We start from the raw sequence: 17,905 nt of genomic DNA, 5'->3' as shown, positions 1-17,905 counted from the left end.
ATGACGCGTCATTTCGAACCTAATTTATCGTCAAAATACACCTCTGTAATGGGAACCTAATGTAAGAATATTTGATTCTGCAACTCAAATATGCACCTTTACAACAAGCCCCAAGGTTAGTCTGAATCTAAAAAAAGTAGGTTATTTTTTCGGGGACTTCCCCCCTCCCTGCAATAAAATATGCCCCTTAATAGGAAAGCACTCACAATGACATCTCCAAAGACGTATTTTGACTTGGCTCTGTACAGATCTTCCACATAATATCTGATTTCAACTTTGTAGTCTTTAGCCTTCGGTCCTTCGGGCAGCATGAGCAAATCAGAAATTTGGCTTAAGCTGTTATGGAAATTGACCCAGTCCTCTTCTTTGTCAGTCCCTGTAGCTCGATAGTCCATCAGGTATGTAAGAGGCACATCATCATCCTGGAATCCGCCTGGAAAAAACAAATGTCTTAAAACTCTTGGCACGAGTTTGTGTAGTCAAGTTGGAGTGAGGGGTAGGGTTTAGAGATGCTTTTTAAACAAGACTTGAAAAGTTGAGAATAGCAACTGCCCAGTTAGATTGATCATGATATCTCTAGGTACATGGCAGTGTACGAAATCGATGTTGACTCGCCATTAAGAGGATCCACAAGTCTCATTTCTAAAGGGGAAAAGAGGCGCTATTTGAATTCCAAGCTGGACAACGGCCTAAAATAAACAAAAACACACATTTATTGTGACTGATTAGGCCCAATGGTTTTTCTGAACTTTTTAACAAGCAAAAAGAAGAAATCACACTCACTCATGATGCCTTTAAAGATCTTTGCCAGTGGTTTGCCGGTCAAGGGACGAACCTGACAGCTACTTGAGGATATGGGAACTTTCGGTGGAACATTGACAACAATACTATACAAGCTAAAACCGTATGTCCCTTCATCTTCTGCGAGGCTTCCTGTTAATCTGACAACATATTCAAAATTGGATGTCATCATGTTTTCCTTCATAGCAAGGTTCTTGTTGGTGATACTCGTTGTTAGCCATTTGTCTTTTACTGAAAAGTCAGTGACATTTTTAAGTTTGTCATCACTCTCACCAACATTCTTTTTCTGCAAAGACCATTTATAGTTGATTCCAGCCCCACAATCTTTTATACAGATGGCTTGCAACTTGAATGGTTTGTCTGGGTTTTTCTTGTCTTCGCAGTTGACAATGCACCTGAAGTTAAATGGAAAATACTTGTATGAGATAAGAGATCATAGAACCTGATATTAGATTTCAAAAGAAAGGGTTAGCCAATGAGGATTTTTCTTCCGATGAGGAAGACTGTGAAATACCCTCCAGGTTGTGCTTTAATAGTTTTGAGCCATCTATGAGTGGCTGTAGGAAACTTAAATTTCAAAAAATAAACTGCCGTAGGTAGGCATTTTTGATGTCCCTATTCAAGTTGGCAATAATTTAAAAGGTTAATAATGTGGCATATTGTAAACACGTATTCAGTCATTAAAGGCAATCGACACTTAAGTGGCTTAAGCCATCTGTCAAAAAATATTAGCCAATCGATAAGCGTGCGAGTGATATCACGCTCACTGGTTGGCCAGTTGTTGATTGGCAGATGACCCGTATGCACAACTGATTAGTTCTTAACTAAAATTAGATTTGGCTGTTTCATCATTTATTCTAGAATAAGTCAGAAGATACAAACTTAAAGAATAACCAGAGATAATCGGGAATGCTAAATCCACACGTAGTGCCAAAGTCTATCGAAACTTAAATAAAAGATCCTTAATGAAAAAGCAGAAAGCTCACTTGATCTTAATCTCTGGCGGATCTCCTGGCACTATAAACAAACTATAGTCGGCAGTCACGTTCTCTCGTGGCACACTTGATATAGGCTTCCACAACAAAATACGAATGGTGTAAAACTGTTTCAGTGGCATGTAAGATGAGTTTATTTGCAGGGTAGTGACGTCATCGAAGCCCTTCAGGCGACCGATTCCATTCCCAAAGCAGCCTGTGAAATTACTAGTCAGTTTCATGGAATAATTCTTTGCTTCTGGAGCTGGCCCCTGAAATAGAAAATATGAAAATAGCGCTGAAAAGCGGAAACATGTCACACTAAAGCACTGATCGTCGGATAATCCTTAGTGTATAAACATTTGATAATGTCTACATGCAAGCAGGAAACTTATATCGAGATGTGAATCGAAAGTAACGAAAACAAAAACAAAATTAACACTTATGTAGTCAAGTTAAAAGATGATTAAATTGGGATGAACACCTTAGCTCAGAGAGACAGGATATTTAAATACTCTTAAACCTAATTAACTGGACCAAAGTACAAAACAGGCCTTTACCGTGTAAGGACCTAAGAAGAACACAAAGGTATGATACGCTAGTGCTTGTCGAAAAAATACTTGAATAAGACCATTTTGCCTTGCTTATGAATTTGTTGCTATAAACGTAAGATCCTTGAAAAATCTAGCGAAAACTGTGACCGAAATCCAGCGAAGACTAAAATTATATTTCTCGGCTAAAAAGGTTCCTTAATGCAAGATTCTCGATCGAGTAAAAACAACCTGTTTACTCCTCAATTTCTAGGTTCTTCGTTGCAGAATTTAGTCCAATAATTATGCTATTAAAAATGCTATTTATAGATCGTAGTTGGGCAAAGCAGACTCACACTTTTAGGCAAATCGATTTCTGGCATCGAATCATAGTCACTTGGGAAATTTTCCGACTGTAATTTGCAGAACCAGCGCAGCTTCAAACCTTCCATTGTTGGGCCGATATCAGGGTCATGGGATGGAGATGCACTGATTGGCAGCATCCTATTCTGACCCCCTGCACGACCGCTGCCTCCTTCGAATTGAGCAACAAGCCTGGATGGTCTGATAGTCATGTAACCAATGATTGGTGTACAAACCGGGGGATATACATCCTTCATGCACAGTGACAAGCCAATTTCGTATAAGCCGTAGTCAAGCGAGCGGGCAGGTATTTTCAGGGCTGTGTCCTCCTTCGTGTGGTTTATGGACTTGACGACTGTCCTTTCAAAGGTTCCTGCTTTTACACTCGAGATATTCCAGTTGTATTCTACGAGATCTGTTTTTTCGCAGTCCTTTGTCAACTTCACCGAAATCAATTTTCTAGAAGAGAGATATCAAAATGTTTTCTTATTGAAAATCACCATAATACTTGTACAGCCAGGAGAAGCGAGTTAATCATCATAAGGTCAAAATAATTAAAAGTTGAACTGAACAGGTACGGTTTTGATGGGAGAAATGCGAAAGATCATGTATTTATACGGAGAGGTACCAACTTGTTGATAATTGAGACGTAACTTCCTGAATATTTCCTGGAAATTTCCTGGACATTTTCATTTGAAACTTTTTTTCTCGTCCAAAAGTACAATATGAGGCTATAAAATATTTGACTGAGACATACAATGACTCTGGAAAAGCCTCTGACTCTGGATATTTCTTTGAATTCAAATTAGAGCAAGTTGCTAGTACAGTTGCAGATAGGCAGGACCGTCGCTAGGTACTAAAGAATATTAAAATCTTTTTTTCAAATGATCAATCCTTTTTGTTACTATTTTTCTCAAACGATGGCATACCCCCCCCCCTCCCCTCCCTCATGATCACATTCTTTCTACGGTCCTGCAGACAGGCAGTGTTAAAAAAAGTTGTGTTTAAGAAAATTGATAGAAAATTAGGAAAGAATTACACGTACGTTTTACCCTTTGTAACATTAGCAGGGTCTTCGATTACCGTACTGATATCGCTCCATTCAACTTTCGGCTTATTGCAGGGCTTATCGAGCACAACAATGTCCGTGAAGGCGGTTTCAAGCGAGACATCGTTCTCTCCGATCACAATACAACGGAACTTGCCAGTTTGTTCGTATTTCTGCGGCCAAACGGCTTTGGTTGGATTGAGATCTGGCTTTGAAACGATTGGCTTGTACTTCGTTTTATCCCTGCAGCTGTCATCACCCATCCAAAACTGTGTTGTGAAGAGTTCGTGTGTTGTTGTGTCTCTACTTGTTTGGCACTCAACCAAAAAGCAACTTTTGTAACCTTTAATATAAATACTTGTCGTAAATGAAAAAGATTTCTGCTATTTACCGGTTTGTTGTTTAGTACTCAGATGGGGTCATTTTGACTATTAAAAAAACTTTGTAAATCTGATGTATGTTTGTATGACTGCATTTTTCAAAAACTACAGTATACATGAGACTTTAGCCAAACTTTCATTGAATATGGGGAAGGGGGGGGGGGGGGGGGGGGTTGAATCGGTTATCAGATCAATTTCGATTTTCCAAATGAAAAAGATATATTTGTAATTGGAGTTTTACCTGAATACAAAACGAAAATTTACTACTTCTGTTATTATCATTTGCAAGAGAATACAACTGCTTACCTTTTTGGACAACAGTAACGTTGATGGAGACCTCTTTCCCCATTTTGATGGGCCCGTTATTTCCGATCTTAAGGCCAGTGATTCTAGGCAAGAACTTCAGGGGAAACAATTGTGTGCGTGTACTCGTCGGATTTGAAATGGTGATCTTGATAGTCTTCTGGTCCAAGGGTGATTGTTGGAAGGTGTGTGTCGTTTCTGGAAGTGATGTGGTAGTTCCTTGTGAATTTTCCTCGTCAAAGTCAAAGTGATAGGTGACATTGGACCCTGTCTGGCCACTTACGACGAATTTCAATGGGCAACCAAATGCATACATATCCAAACCTGAAATGTGATCATAGAATTATTATCATTGAAAAATCATCACGGTAATATTTCTTTGGTACCACTATCAAGGTTTTATTATCATGGTAACTTCATTACAGTAATATCATCCTAGTAATACTGTATCAAAATATCATCCAGGAAAATAGTCAAAACATAAAAAGTAATTCTGAAAAAGGAAGAATTGGATACTGGTTCACTATTTGAGAGAAAAAAGAAAATACTATGCAAATTGGCATTCCCTTCACTGTTGCTGAAAAAACTTTTATTCTATAGACTATGCTTAAATCTAATGAAACTCCGAGCGTCAAAGGCAAGAAAATCTCCAACTTCACACAAATTCTATTTATGTACTTAATCAAGGACTTATTTCCCTTCCTCTCTACTCCGCAGCGTCTGCACGCAGGCTATTACAGCTGGTGATAAAGGCAAAACAGGTCTAAATCGTATCCAAGAATGCTGTTCGTTCTCTGATTTCTATTTCATTAGTCTTTGAAATCGCTGAAATCACTTAAATCAACTACCATATAATAAAATTGCACAAGACAGTCAAAGATACGAAGTGGGACAAGCGAAAATCGAAGCACACAAAAATTGCATAAAGAATACCTGGTCCATCACCCTTGTCACCGGCCGACTTTTTCGCACCACACGCTCCACCATACAAAACTGAAGCTTGAAATTCCGAGACGGGGACATATGACGAGACATTTATCTTTGCGCTAGCACTGTACAGCCGGTTGGAGCAGAAGACCGAAACATCGAATATGCCAGTGGTGGCGAACTGGTGTTTAACGTGAATCCCGTTTAAGAAATCACTGTAAGTTGAGTTCTTATTGACCGTTGTCGTATCTTTAATAGTCCAGGAGCAATTGAAAAAATCTCCCGTCTTCTCTGACAGAACAAGCACCATCGCCTCCGTAGTGTTTTCAGGCCCTCCACTGATAGACAATGTTGTGAAATTATGAACGGGTCTTTCCACATGCACAGGGAACTCTTTTGTCACAAAGCTGACGTTGTTGTAAATCCTGAATTTTGTATACATTGGTTTCTGCCAATAGGGCCACGACGTGCAATGCGTCGTGTTCGGAGTCGTGACTGGACTGGATGTCGTATCGTTGAAGTCGTACCTAATAAAAAGGACGAAGGGCTGTGTTTTAAGCCTTATCGCATAATCGTTTGAATTCAAAACTAAAATTAATCGAAAAAACAACGAGCATTTGAAACTGCCAATTTGCTATGCAAGAGGTATGAAGAACTAGATATTTTCTCTAAATAGAATTTCAAAATTTCCAAAAATTTTTCAAAAAATAAAGAGATCATTTGCCAGTCTCTATCTCAAGAAGCTGAGAAGATGCTGTGTTTGTCTTTTTATCAGCAGAATGAATAACAATTTGGCAGAGATACATTTATCGCAAACATACAACAATGCTCTAAATGAAGCATCAGTTTTCCAATCATAGTCCTTTCTCTGTATTCAAAAGGTAGGGTAACTAAATACAATAAAAACTTAATATGCTAATAATTTAACAGCTGCCAAAGAGATAAATAACCTATACGGTGATCGAATGAAGTATGAGACTTCATTCGAGCAAGCCAGAACTGTCCTATTTACCAAAACACAAACATTTTGTTATGCTGTTCACAGTGAAAGAGATATTTACCTGACAAGAATGTTTGTTCCATAATCTGGTCTCATTGTAAAACAGACAGTCTCGTTCACTTCGATATATGTAGTCGTAAGATCTTTTTGCTCAAAAGTGAATGTTCCGCCAGAGATCGGGGTCTCATAAATTGCAATAGCTTTCACAAACATATCGCTCACCGCATTCTTAGCATGCACTGTCACATTGTAAGTTTTAACTGTAGTGTAGCTATGTGTACCACGACCAATGAACCTGGTCCCTGGATTGTCTTTGTTTAGATTGTAGGCTTTGGAGGAGAGGACATTTGTTGTTACGTCGTCTGAGTCCCAGTCAATGAAAATATCAACACCAGTTCCCTGTAGCATTTCAAACCAAACTGTCGTTGCAGCTGATGCGTTTGTTGGGGCAATTGCATAAACCGACCCTGCTTGCTGTGAGAAGTTCAATCCTTTGATTATATCCTGGACCTCGACAAAAACTGTAGTTGTGAAATTACTTACCAAATTGCTCGCATATACAGTTATGGTGCGATTGCCATATGTCGTATACTTGTGGCTGTATTCCTTCTGGTTAAACGAGCTATTGATTTTCGGGGTTCCATCAGCCCAGTCCCAAACAAATGTCACATTTGTACCAGTATGTGATGTGATTCTGAATGGATGGGTTACATTTGTGGCAGCTACCCCCGGTGGGGCAATGACCACTGAGTTGACTATATTCTCAACTGCTGCATATTGATCTATTTTCTTGGTTTCTAACGGGTGTTTTGCCTCGACGTTAATCAAATAGTCACCGTCAGTGGCATATTTGTAGCCGATTTCGGCGAAAAAATACGGCGTCAAGGTGACATTCAGTATCCTAGCAACACTATTGTCCCCAAGGAGGTACGTAACAGTCGCATTTCCACCTCCGCTAATTTTAAATGTGGAGATGGAAAATTCGCCAGTTGATTTCGGATCAACGTCTTTTGTGAAACCTATTTGATCTATTTTGCTATACACGTAGATTGTGATATTCCTATCTACCGAGTTAAGCTTGTTTTCCGCGCGGCAGATGACGGTATAAATGCCTGGCAAAGCGAATGATTTCTTTATGGTTTTGGTGCTTTGCTTGGGACCAAACGTGCCGTTGAAGGGGGTCTCGCCAAAGAAGAAGCTGTAAGACACACCCACCTCTGTGTTGATGGACGAAACAGCAAACGTGTTTTCCACATCAGTCAGGATTTGAGTGTGGGTAGCGGACAAAGTGAAAGCGGTGATATCAGTCTCCACGGCTATTTCCATTGATTTTGAAACCGAAGACTCCGCAGCGGTAACGGTAAGCCCTATTGTATATGGTTGGCCAAGGTTTGACAATGTCATCTTCTTCAAGTAGTTTGCTTGGCTGATTGTATGGGCTCTTAGTAAATGATATTTGGTGAACAGGCTCGCTGTAGGCAGCTTTCGGGAGAACACGCTGCCAGTGAATCTTTCATAGCATTCTTTGTATTGGTACTCTGGGTACATTTGCTCGTACGCTTCGTCGTATGAGTAGAAGCCAATGTCAGCAGAATTGTTATTCGGGCCGGTTGTCCACCCAAGAACAAATCCAGGATAAACAGTGAAGGTCTGGTCATCAGGAACTTTAAAAACCATGTTGCCTAGATAGATTTGAAAAGATTTGATATATGTGGGAAGAAATCATTTAAAATTCTATGTTTTATTCGTCTTTATACTCATAAATGTATTGTTTTAACAACAAGTTTGTTTGACAAGATGTTTTTGTCACTCATTTACGTGAACATTCTTGTTCAATCATTTCAAAACTTGTCACTATAAAAGGGTCACAGGAAGTTACCAAATAAAAGAAGTTGGGGGGGGGGGGCAATACCAGAAGAAGGTTTTAAGAAAAAAGGATCTATTAGCTAATTCGTGGAAATTCCCGAAGATTCACTGTCCAGTTAGGCAGCGGATGTTTCCTAAGACAGGCAGCGGATGTTTCCTAAGAGAGGCAGTGAATGTTTCTTCAGTAGAGAGAATAGATGTTTCTTAAGGAGAGGGAATAGGTTTTCTTCAGGAGAGACAATTAGTTCTTTTTCAGGAGAGACAGTTTATCCTTTTTCAGGATAGGATATGCGGTAGGCTATTGCACTTTGCGTGATATATAACCTTTTATAAAACGGCTCACCTTTTTGAGTTACATTGGCAGCGAACTCATACATCAACATATAGTCAGCTTGCGGTACGGTGAGTGTAGGAGGCTGGGGACAAGTGTTGTTGTCGTCCGGCTTGAAACGTTCCACATCAGGACAGAAGACTGGCTTGGATGCTGGTGGATAGAACTCAATGTCACCAAGACGGTTCGATGGGGTGCCACAGCCACTAGCGACACACTTCCTTTCGGAATGGCAATATGTCTTTTCAATTTGGGATGGGTCGCACATTGGCCTGAAGATCTGTAAAATCGCAAACATTAATTGGAGGCATTGAGTCATAATTTAGAGGGAGGGTGTGTACAAATACGCTGGATCATGACTGTCGTGATCTAATACTATTAGTGGACCAGAGACTGATCACATGATTATTGTGATGCAATACTATTGGTGGGCCGGAGACTGATCACATGATTACCGTTTGCGGTACTATTGGTGGGCCGGAGACTGATCACATGATTACCGTTTTGCGGTACTATTGGTGGGCCAGAGACTGATCACATGATTATCGTGATAATGGGTTTGAAAAAAGCAAACATTTTATAAAATATTGGCTAAAAGCTTTTTCGTCTGACACTCCTCAGAGCATGAAACGTCAGAATAAGGGTCCAAAAGAACACGATGAAAAATATATGTTTATGCTCTGAGGAGTGTCAGACGAAAAAGCTTTAGCCAATATGTTGTAAAATGTTTGCTTTCTTCAAAGCCATTTTCAAGTTTTGTACTGCCAAAAAACGATTATCGTGATGCAATACTATTGGTCGGCTTGACACTGTTATCATGAAGAAACCTCGCGGTGATTTGGCATATAATGTTCTCAGAACAGTTGTTAACAATGGCTGCCAAGACTACATGCAACTAAACTGATCACGCTGAAAGCTGAAGACCTAAGGTAGAGAATAGGATATGAGCTGTAATTTTAGGCTTGGAATCACGAAATTTAGTGTTTTCGACAGAAAGGACCAGAAAATTGCTCTCAGGATAACTACGGCTTCTCGGCGTCCCAAAAACTACTTTTGGAGGAACCTACACGCGATTTGTTGTATGGAACAGGGTCCTGAGTTGCTACTCTGAGTTTCACGCTTAATTTGATCATCGGGTAACTGCTTTGGAAGAGTCTAAGTAGTAACAAATACAGGATGCCTATTTACCACATTACACTATTTTAATAACATGGTCCTTTCAAATCGAAAAGTTTCAAAATCAGGCCTAGCAGGTCATTAGTAAAAACAGCAATACAAATGTATCTAAGAACTCGTGCATTCTTCTTCTAAAAGATTGCCTGACATGGCAAAACAGCTTAGCCAAACAGCTTGGCAAAACAGCTTGGCAAAACAGCTTGGCAAAACAGCTTGGCAAAACAGCTTGGCAAAACAGCTTGGCAAAACAGCTTGGCAATATTTAGAGTTCCTTAACTAGCTCATAGTAAACACTACAGGACCATCAAGAAAGCATGAAGACCTACCTGAAACCTGACTTCCCCCAATTTCGTAAAGTGCGCCTCAAATGCTCGTACTCTTCCGACGGCAGTGAACTCGTAATTCAGATTCACAAAAGTAACAGTTTCACCATTTGAATAGTCAAAGGAATTATTGAAGCTCTCAAAACGGTCAACCGTAAGATTTCCACCAGTGGCATACACAAGGGGCTCTGCAAGAGTTAGATGTTTCAACGTAAGCAAAAACATTATTCATGAGTCTGTAAAAATTCGATGCTGTTGTGGATGCAGATATATGGGGGGGGGGGTATAATAGAAACAGAAGCTGGGAACAGAAACATAGCTGATAGAAACAAAAGAGAAGGGAGATTCCCTCAAGCAAGAGATTTGCTTGCAGCCTTTAATAAAGCGTTTATGACTGCAGCATCACGATGACTTTGAATTAGTTTGGAATTTCATCTAATCGGCTTGAAATACTTTACAGTGGTTAAGGAAATTAGAATACGAGGCTAATGTTACACGCTAATGGTAACCTTCAGTTTTGAAGAGCTGCTAGAATTTCTTCGTTAATGTTCTTATCTGCAGCCAGGGGGAGGCCCATTTAGAAGGAGGGATATGGGGCAAAAAATTTAAGACCCGGTCTGTGGGCGTAACAAATCTTCTGTTGTCAGTTTAGATTGTGATAACCACTTTTGTGTAGAAAAAAGAAAACATGAATGTACTTATATGGGAAAAGAAGCTTTAAATCCCCAAATTTTACACTTTGCCTTTTGTTTACAAGCAAAATTTTGATAAGTTCTTTGATAATCTTACAATATCCAATAAAGTAGAAGTACGTCTTGGCTAAGGTGTCCAAGGGCCTGTCGTGGTTTCAGTGGGCCTGACCAGCAGTGAATAAGTTTGTTTCATCAGTGCAATAAAAATAACAAGAGGAACTCATAGAGAAATATATCCAAAAACAAGTAGCAGATATTGATTCCCAAAACGACCCGCCACGGCCCCCTTTCCACTCCTGAAACCCCAACGACCCTCTCCCCCTCCCTACACCTATGCATACAAACACAAGTTAACGCTCACCTCCAACATTTGTAATAGCAGCTCCGTTCGGTGCACCGTCCAATTTCCATTGAATAGACTGTATGCCGCTGCCTTCAATAAATTCAGCAGAACAGGAAAACTCTTCTGAAGGGCGCACGGCAATGGGACAAACCAGGGCGGCTTGCAGGGGGGAGTAGACGTTTACTGTGTAATCGGGGGTGCGACAACCCCAATAGGCTGCGAAAAAAGAAAATGTATTGCAAATGATAATGATTATGTTGTAAGATACTCGGAAAGTCAGATGACAGGATTATATGTGAAATAAATATGCTATTTCTGCTACAGTATAATTTTCCTCGCAATACACGCTTTTGCTTTTAAATTTTGGCTATACTTAAGAACTGTTAAAAAGAGTCATGTGTAAATTCATCATATATGTAAAGTGAAGACATGTTTGCAAGACGAGAAAGAATATTGAAAGACCGGAGAAAAACATTTTTGGAAGCTATCATCAATTCATCAAGTATTTGTCTGATTCCCAGGGAGTCAAAATTTACGAACAAATGAAAACCTAGAAGAACCAAAATTGTGCCCTTGGTGGCTTGTCACGCTTGATGGAAATACTTCTAGGCAAAGAAAACGTTAACATGGCTTTGAAAAAAACACACACATTGATACGTACCAAAAGCTTTTTCGTCTGACACCACCCAGAGTATAAAACGTCAGAATCAGGTTCCGAAAAGCAAGATTGAAAATTTATACCCTATTTATATGCTTTTTTCAAACCCATTTTCAAACTTTACAAAGCTAAAAAATTATCAACATTTATCTAGCGAAATTGACGCACCTTCTACTTCCATTGAAGCCTTACGCTCGCCTGTTTCGACAAAAGAAACTTTCCCACTGGAAGGTGAGAAGTACGAGAGTTTCCCATCGACTTCCACAGCAAATTTGATGACATTACTGAGTCCGTTTATTGTTGCTGAACCTGTCGAGAAAAGTTCCATCTTTGTTGGGAACGTGCCAGTTGGAAATGCTGGAACTCCAGCTGTAGCATATACCTGTGAATGATCAACATGTTTCTTAAGGATGAATTAAGCATCACAACAGGAGGAAGGAAGCGGGAAAAAGCGGAAGGATGAACTAAATGAAGAAGCGGGTAAAAGGAAAAAATGTAACGGGAAAAAACAACATGAAAAAAACCAATAAATTTGCTTAATGACGAAAAAGGAAGAACGGAAGAAGCAGGTAACAAGAGGAGGATAGATGAAGATAAAAGAACAAATTAAGACAAGTAACAAATTTGCTCAATGACGAGAAAGGAAGAAGGAGGAAGAATGGAACGAGCGGAAGAAGCAGGTAACAAGAGGAAGATAGATGAAGAAGAAAGAACAAATTAAGACAAGTAACAAATTTGCTTAATGACGAGAAAGGAAGAAGAAGAACGAATGGAACAAGCAGAAGAAGCACTTTTGTTCTGCACCTTGATACAAGCTAGCCTGAATGCAAAGCGAACATGCAAAAAAAAGCTTGAAACTGGTACACTTTGAGGGCAACAGCACCACAACAAATATTGAAGAAAAGTCAGGATCACTCACACGCATGCATTCCGGTTCAGTTGTACAATTAGTGCCTAGTTCGGATCCACAAAAACAGTGTCCATGGCTGTCCAGCCCTGCGTAAGACCTGCTCACACAACCGCAATGCGCGATGCATTGGGATGCCGTCAGTTTGCCTGCAAATATGTTTAATTTTCTTGTTATGTTTCCATCGGCCAATGACTCGTATGTCAACCGGCAGGAATTGGCGCGAGCATCTACGAGAAAATGTATGATCGAAAACTTGAGTAAAAAAATTTGCAAAGTGCAGTAATCTAGCAAAAGATGCTTGGAAATTGCAGGGGGGGGGGGTTGAAGTTTTGTCAAAATACGAAAACGTAGAATTCAAAAGGGCTTCCGACTGTTTTAGGTGACCTCCGGCTGATGGAAAACTACTGGGCTAATCGTGGTAAAGAAAAGAAGAGGAGATAGAGGAAAGGATGAAGATTGGCAAGAGGACAACGGAAGTGAAAAGAAGAAAGGACGGGTAACAGGTAACAAAGCTGCAGTAAGAAGAGTAATAATGAAGAGGAAACGAAGAAAGAAGAACAGGAAAGAAAGAGGCAACATAAGAGGGGAAAGGCAAGCAGAAATAAACGAAGATAGGATGAGAGGGATGAAGAAGAAGAGGGAATGAAAGAGGCGAAGAAGAGGAAGAAGTGGAAGAAAAAGAAGAGATAGGCAAAAGGAGAAGGAGATAAGAATAGGTCCAAACTGAGGCTAATAACAGTTAGTTGATACTGCCGAGGTCATCGTGGGAAAATCAATAGTCATTGTGGCACCCGAATCTGGCCTACCGACAATGTTGGCCTACCGAAAATGTTGGCCTACCGACAATCTTATGGCGGACAGCTATCTTAGATTTGCATTACCCTTTCTTTTAACCTTCAAGCTAGCTATGAAAACTCGTCAAAATATTCTAACATCTTCTACTACTATTTTAGAGTCATTTATTATCACTCAGGAAAAATATTATCTAAACAGATTCACTTCAAAAATCAACTTTTGACTGATTTGTGACTCGGATTCCCCTTGTGACAGAAAACAATTATCTCAAGACTGTCAGACGAAAGGCTTAAGTATGATTCAAAATGTTCGTTTCTTTAAAAGTCATTGTCAATCTCAAATTCCATTCTCCTCTTAGGAATCGACAATCTCGGATGCATCAAACAGAATTCTAAACAGTGGCAAATACCGTATCCTTACAAGCATCTGCATCTATTTGTAACCGTGGCAATTTTCATACGCAAAAACCAATACATAATATGAATGCAGAATATGACATTTCCACAAACATAGAAACTTGAAAGAACATAACTTATTTATTGAGAGGCAACCTGTTGATTTTAGCCAACTCATTAACTTGCAGGTACCTTTTAATAAGAGGCGATTTAGAGAGGAACCTCACCACATTGTTGCTGAGCAATAAGCACCCTGGTAGCAGAGGTTGCCTAGAAGTATATTTTAATACGTCTTCGGTAAATTGAGGCACCAGCCAGGTCTCAATCTCTCTTTAATAATGCATTGATTTCGAATCAGCTATGACCCCAATCACAGGTCGTTGTATATGTTCTGTCTTGAGCTTGGTGAATTAAGTTTATCATCTTCCTTCAAAACACTTTAGTCCATTTACTTTAAAAACCAAAAAGTCTTATTCTTACGGCACGAAATGTCAACAGTTTTACTTTTAAAGTGAATATTCATTTTGCATATTTTTGATTTGACAATTCTACCATCTCATTATGCTTTTTGTGACTTTCGCCAAAATATACCCAGAACGTGGTGCTTTTTCTCAGGAAAGCCCTAGATATCACGTGGGAACACGAACCTCACTAAGGAATATCTAAAAAACACTAGGTCGCTTATTATACATCGTGGAGCCCGACCTTTATCGTCGGTCTCTTAGAGCACCTGGTACAATACTTATTTCAAAGCATGCTTCTTGCGATTCAAAAACGGAACCGTGACGGTACAAAATTCGTTCGCTTTCAAAGCAGGGTCAAAACTGTTCCGGATAGCAGAGCGAAATCGTCACGGTTCCACAGTGCTAGTGTAAACGGAAGGACGAACCGCGACAGTTTTGCCACGGTTCCAACCTTGCACGGGACAGTGTAAACGGGGTTTTAGAATATCTAAAGAACCATAAAAAGCCTTTTCTTACGAGAGACTATAGCTTCAAATAAACGCGTAACTCCAGTCAACTAGGATAAACAAATCAAGGTTGCCATTGCTAAAGAGAGCCCCGTTTTTCTAAACAATCCTACAGGATTTTTGCTAAACTGTAGCTGAAAATAGACGCACAAAAAATCTTCTCAATCAGGTTTAGACAAAATTTTAACCAATTCAAAGGGTTGAATGCAAGTTTGGATATCATTTTTATGCAGACTAAAATGCAGCGTGATTGTTAATTTCTTGCAGAATTGGTCCAGATTGTACTAGAAAAATGAGACATACAAGATAAGATTGCACTTTGTTAGCAACAATAGACAAACATGATCAAATGAAATGTGCCAGCATTAAAAGGTTCTTACAAAAAAGATGCAAAATATCTTGATGCAAAATATGTTTGATCCATTTGATTTTCTTAGCGCTTTGAAAACATTTAAGGTTTACCCTTCACGAAAAGCAAGTAAAATTGGAATCTGAAATGGTGATTACCTTCTGCGGCTGGACAAGCCCCATCAACAGTGAAATAAGCCTGTAAAGAAAAGCAAAGTCACAAAATAAATATATAGATATAAGCGAGTTAATGTTAGGCCAGGGCTTGGTGATATAGAATCCATATTGCGAAGTTAGTTTACGGTGCCATCTTGAGCAATGTTTAAATAGCAGTGACGAGCTGTAGAGAGGCTTACAGACGTTATATAAAAAGCAAGTACAAATACGTTTGATGAAATGATAACTCAGTTAAAATTCACCTCACAAACTCTAAGGAAATAAAACAATTTACAGATAAAATCTCATACCAACTTAGCGGGAAATCACTATTTGAATAGTTTAAGAACTGCTTGAGAAAAATCGTGTAAGAAATAGTGGATTTGACTGTATTTCAAAATTGCGAGCCGTAAAATCAATGAGTTGAGACATTTATAAAAAGTAGTTTATAGTTAAGAGAGGAATACCAAATGAACCGCTCTAGGAAAAACAGAAAAACATAGTTTTAGGGGTAGCCGCCTACCTGTGAACAATATGTTGGCGGTACGAAATTTGAAATGGCTTTGAAATAAACAAACATTGTACAGCAAACTTAAAGCTTTTTCGTCTGACACTCCTCAGAGTATAAAACGTCAGAATTAGGTTCCGAAAAAACAAGATGGAAAATATATACCCAGTTGTTGATCGAAATTGGCCGATTCAAAATCGAACTGTTGCCAGTTAAGTAGTCAATTTCGAGCCCCTCTGCATCAATATTGGAATTGTGTTAAGAGCTTAGATAAAGGTATTTTCTCTGGCTGAAGGTGGAGTTTGAAATTGGCTTGGTATAACCCCACAACGGTAATTATAGTGAATACATAGCGGGCTGGATGAAGGCAAGTTCTTTAGATACCGGTTGCCTGATGCAAAGCAAAAACCGAACAAGGACGGCAGAGCAGTGAAATGCTGCTATGAACAATAAAAGAAACTTCTCGACTACTAATGATATATTTTGTTGCATCAACTCGTTTGTCTTTAGAGACAAAGGCTTCGAATATAGCGTTGATTTGAAAAAGGGCCAGTAAAGAAAAGCTAGGACGATCACACTGAAACACCAAAATCAACATACCATAAGTGTTGCAAGTAAGGATTCCATACAAACTTCAAAAGCAAACAACTTCACTTAATATTTAATTGTCTATGTTTTTTTCTAGTCAGCTTAATTTTTGACGTTGTTATGAGAACGAGCTCTACAATACTTGTTTTCGACGTCCATATTCAGAAAAATATTTTAGTCAGAAATATTTAAAAACTTGGCTCTGCTTTGCTAAAACAGGCGATCATTCTTAATACAAACATTGCATATTCCTAGAGAATTTATCCATCAAAAAAAAGTTTATTTGCACATAATTGTACACATGTTGTTGGTCTTTGTATTCCGTCTTACCAACGGAGATTTGCAGCAAGGCACAAGATTTGAAGACTTTCTAAAACTCCAAAGAAAACGGTGTCGAACGAGTGACCGATTTCATGACCGTTATACCTATTGATCTAGAGAGATTTCTATATCTTTGTATCTACAAAACTAAGAAAAAGTATCAAAAGATAATGACGTGACGCAATCAGGGAATGAGAAAATAAGTTGCAAATTCTTACCAAAGTTGTGCAAATAATAAAAGCAGCGAAAGCTTTGTCAATTGTTTGTGCTAAGAACATCATTGCTCTTCGAGTCTCATAGCAATCTCGTTTACCATAAGAAATGCCGTTTAGAATTTCCGATACGACCTTCTCTTCTCGTGTGAAGCAAATTTGTCACAGATTTTCACAACAGAATATTCGATGGAGTCTTAGATAATATGACATTCACTTCTGATCAGGTGGCGGAATAGATGCATCTAAATCGTTCATTCGGCACATTGACAGTGCGGTTGAGGGCCAGCTCTTGCGCACTCGCATACAGAAGATATTTGTAAAGCGGTCTCAAGTGTGATCCAGCCACCAGCTGCTGGTTGAATACTCACTATCTGATTTTGTTAAAACTTCTTTTAAACATTATGCAACATAAACATCAAATCCGTCGCTACCATGAAACTCGATTTTAAAAATTCTAAAACAGTGGCCTCGCTTCAGTAGAGCCCGGCTTGCTGAAGTGAAGCTCCCTTTTTCGAATAGGCCCCGATGGGCTGATGTATCGCCTCGACAGCAATAGGTTTTCGAAATATATCAGAACTTTTAAGCTTACTGACCACTCTCAAACAGTGGAAGAAAATTCACCCCGGTAATATTTTTGGCTGCTGCTAAATAGGCTTCCACTTTCGAACGAGCACCTAACCCAAAAAATATTTCGTGAAATAAACCCCTTGGGGCCTACTCGAGGACTTCTGCTAGGTCAGAAATTTTGTGACTACGCCATTTGTGATTTCGAAAACACCCCTTTTTGAAAGTAATCTAAAATGAGGTATGCATACAGACATTTCATGGCTTTGCATGGATTATTGAAGGCTAGATCTTTTTCATAGACACTTTTTATTAACCTTTTCATCACTGGTTGTCCCTTACTTGCGCCAACCCATGCCAATGCTTTGCTTCCAGTCAAGCTGCAATACTGAAAAAACCATTCGGAAAAAACCGACGCAA

At 39.2% G+C, this 17,905-nt stretch overlaps 1 protein-coding gene across 1 annotated transcript in view; it reads right to left on the bottom strand.

Moving 5' to 3' along the window:
- LOC135692255 (uncharacterized) overlaps positions 1 to 17,422 on the bottom strand; it is a 36,939-nt gene extending 19,517 nt beyond the window's left edge. The window contains exons 1-15 of the mRNA XM_065210340.2: positions 16,925 to 17,422; positions 15,293 to 15,332; positions 12,635 to 12,852; positions 11,884 to 12,097; positions 11,076 to 11,273; positions 10,026 to 10,210; positions 8,536 to 8,803; positions 6,388 to 8,008; positions 5,333 to 5,853; positions 4,403 to 4,723; positions 3,714 to 4,059; positions 2,662 to 3,127; positions 1,788 to 2,047; positions 784 to 1,196; positions 207 to 433 (exon numbers count right to left, since the gene is read on the bottom strand). Of these exons, the coding sequence (XP_065066412.2) occupies positions 207 to 433; positions 784 to 1,196; positions 1,788 to 2,047; positions 2,662 to 3,127; positions 3,714 to 4,059; positions 4,403 to 4,723; positions 5,333 to 5,853; positions 6,388 to 8,008; positions 8,536 to 8,803; positions 10,026 to 10,210; positions 11,076 to 11,273; positions 11,884 to 12,097; positions 12,635 to 12,852; positions 15,293 to 15,332; positions 16,925 to 16,987 (5,361 nt within the window). The 5' untranslated portion in view covers positions 16,988 to 17,422. The remainder of the gene's footprint in view (positions 1 to 206; positions 434 to 783; positions 1,197 to 1,787; positions 2,048 to 2,661; positions 3,128 to 3,713; positions 4,060 to 4,402; positions 4,724 to 5,332; positions 5,854 to 6,387; positions 8,009 to 8,535; positions 8,804 to 10,025; positions 10,211 to 11,075; positions 11,274 to 11,883; positions 12,098 to 12,634; positions 12,853 to 15,292; positions 15,333 to 16,924) is intronic.
- Positions 17,423 to 17,905: the final 483 nt, after the last annotated feature.

The sequence above is a fragment of the Rhopilema esculentum genome, chromosome 13, assembly GCF_057945365.1.
Source record: "Rhopilema esculentum isolate cy_ngs chromosome 13, ASM5794536v1, whole genome shotgun sequence".
Classification (NCBI taxonomy): domain Eukaryota; kingdom Metazoa; phylum Cnidaria; class Scyphozoa; order Rhizostomeae; family Rhizostomatidae; genus Rhopilema; species Rhopilema esculentum.
This window is presented reverse-complemented; position numbering and strand designations above follow the sequence as displayed.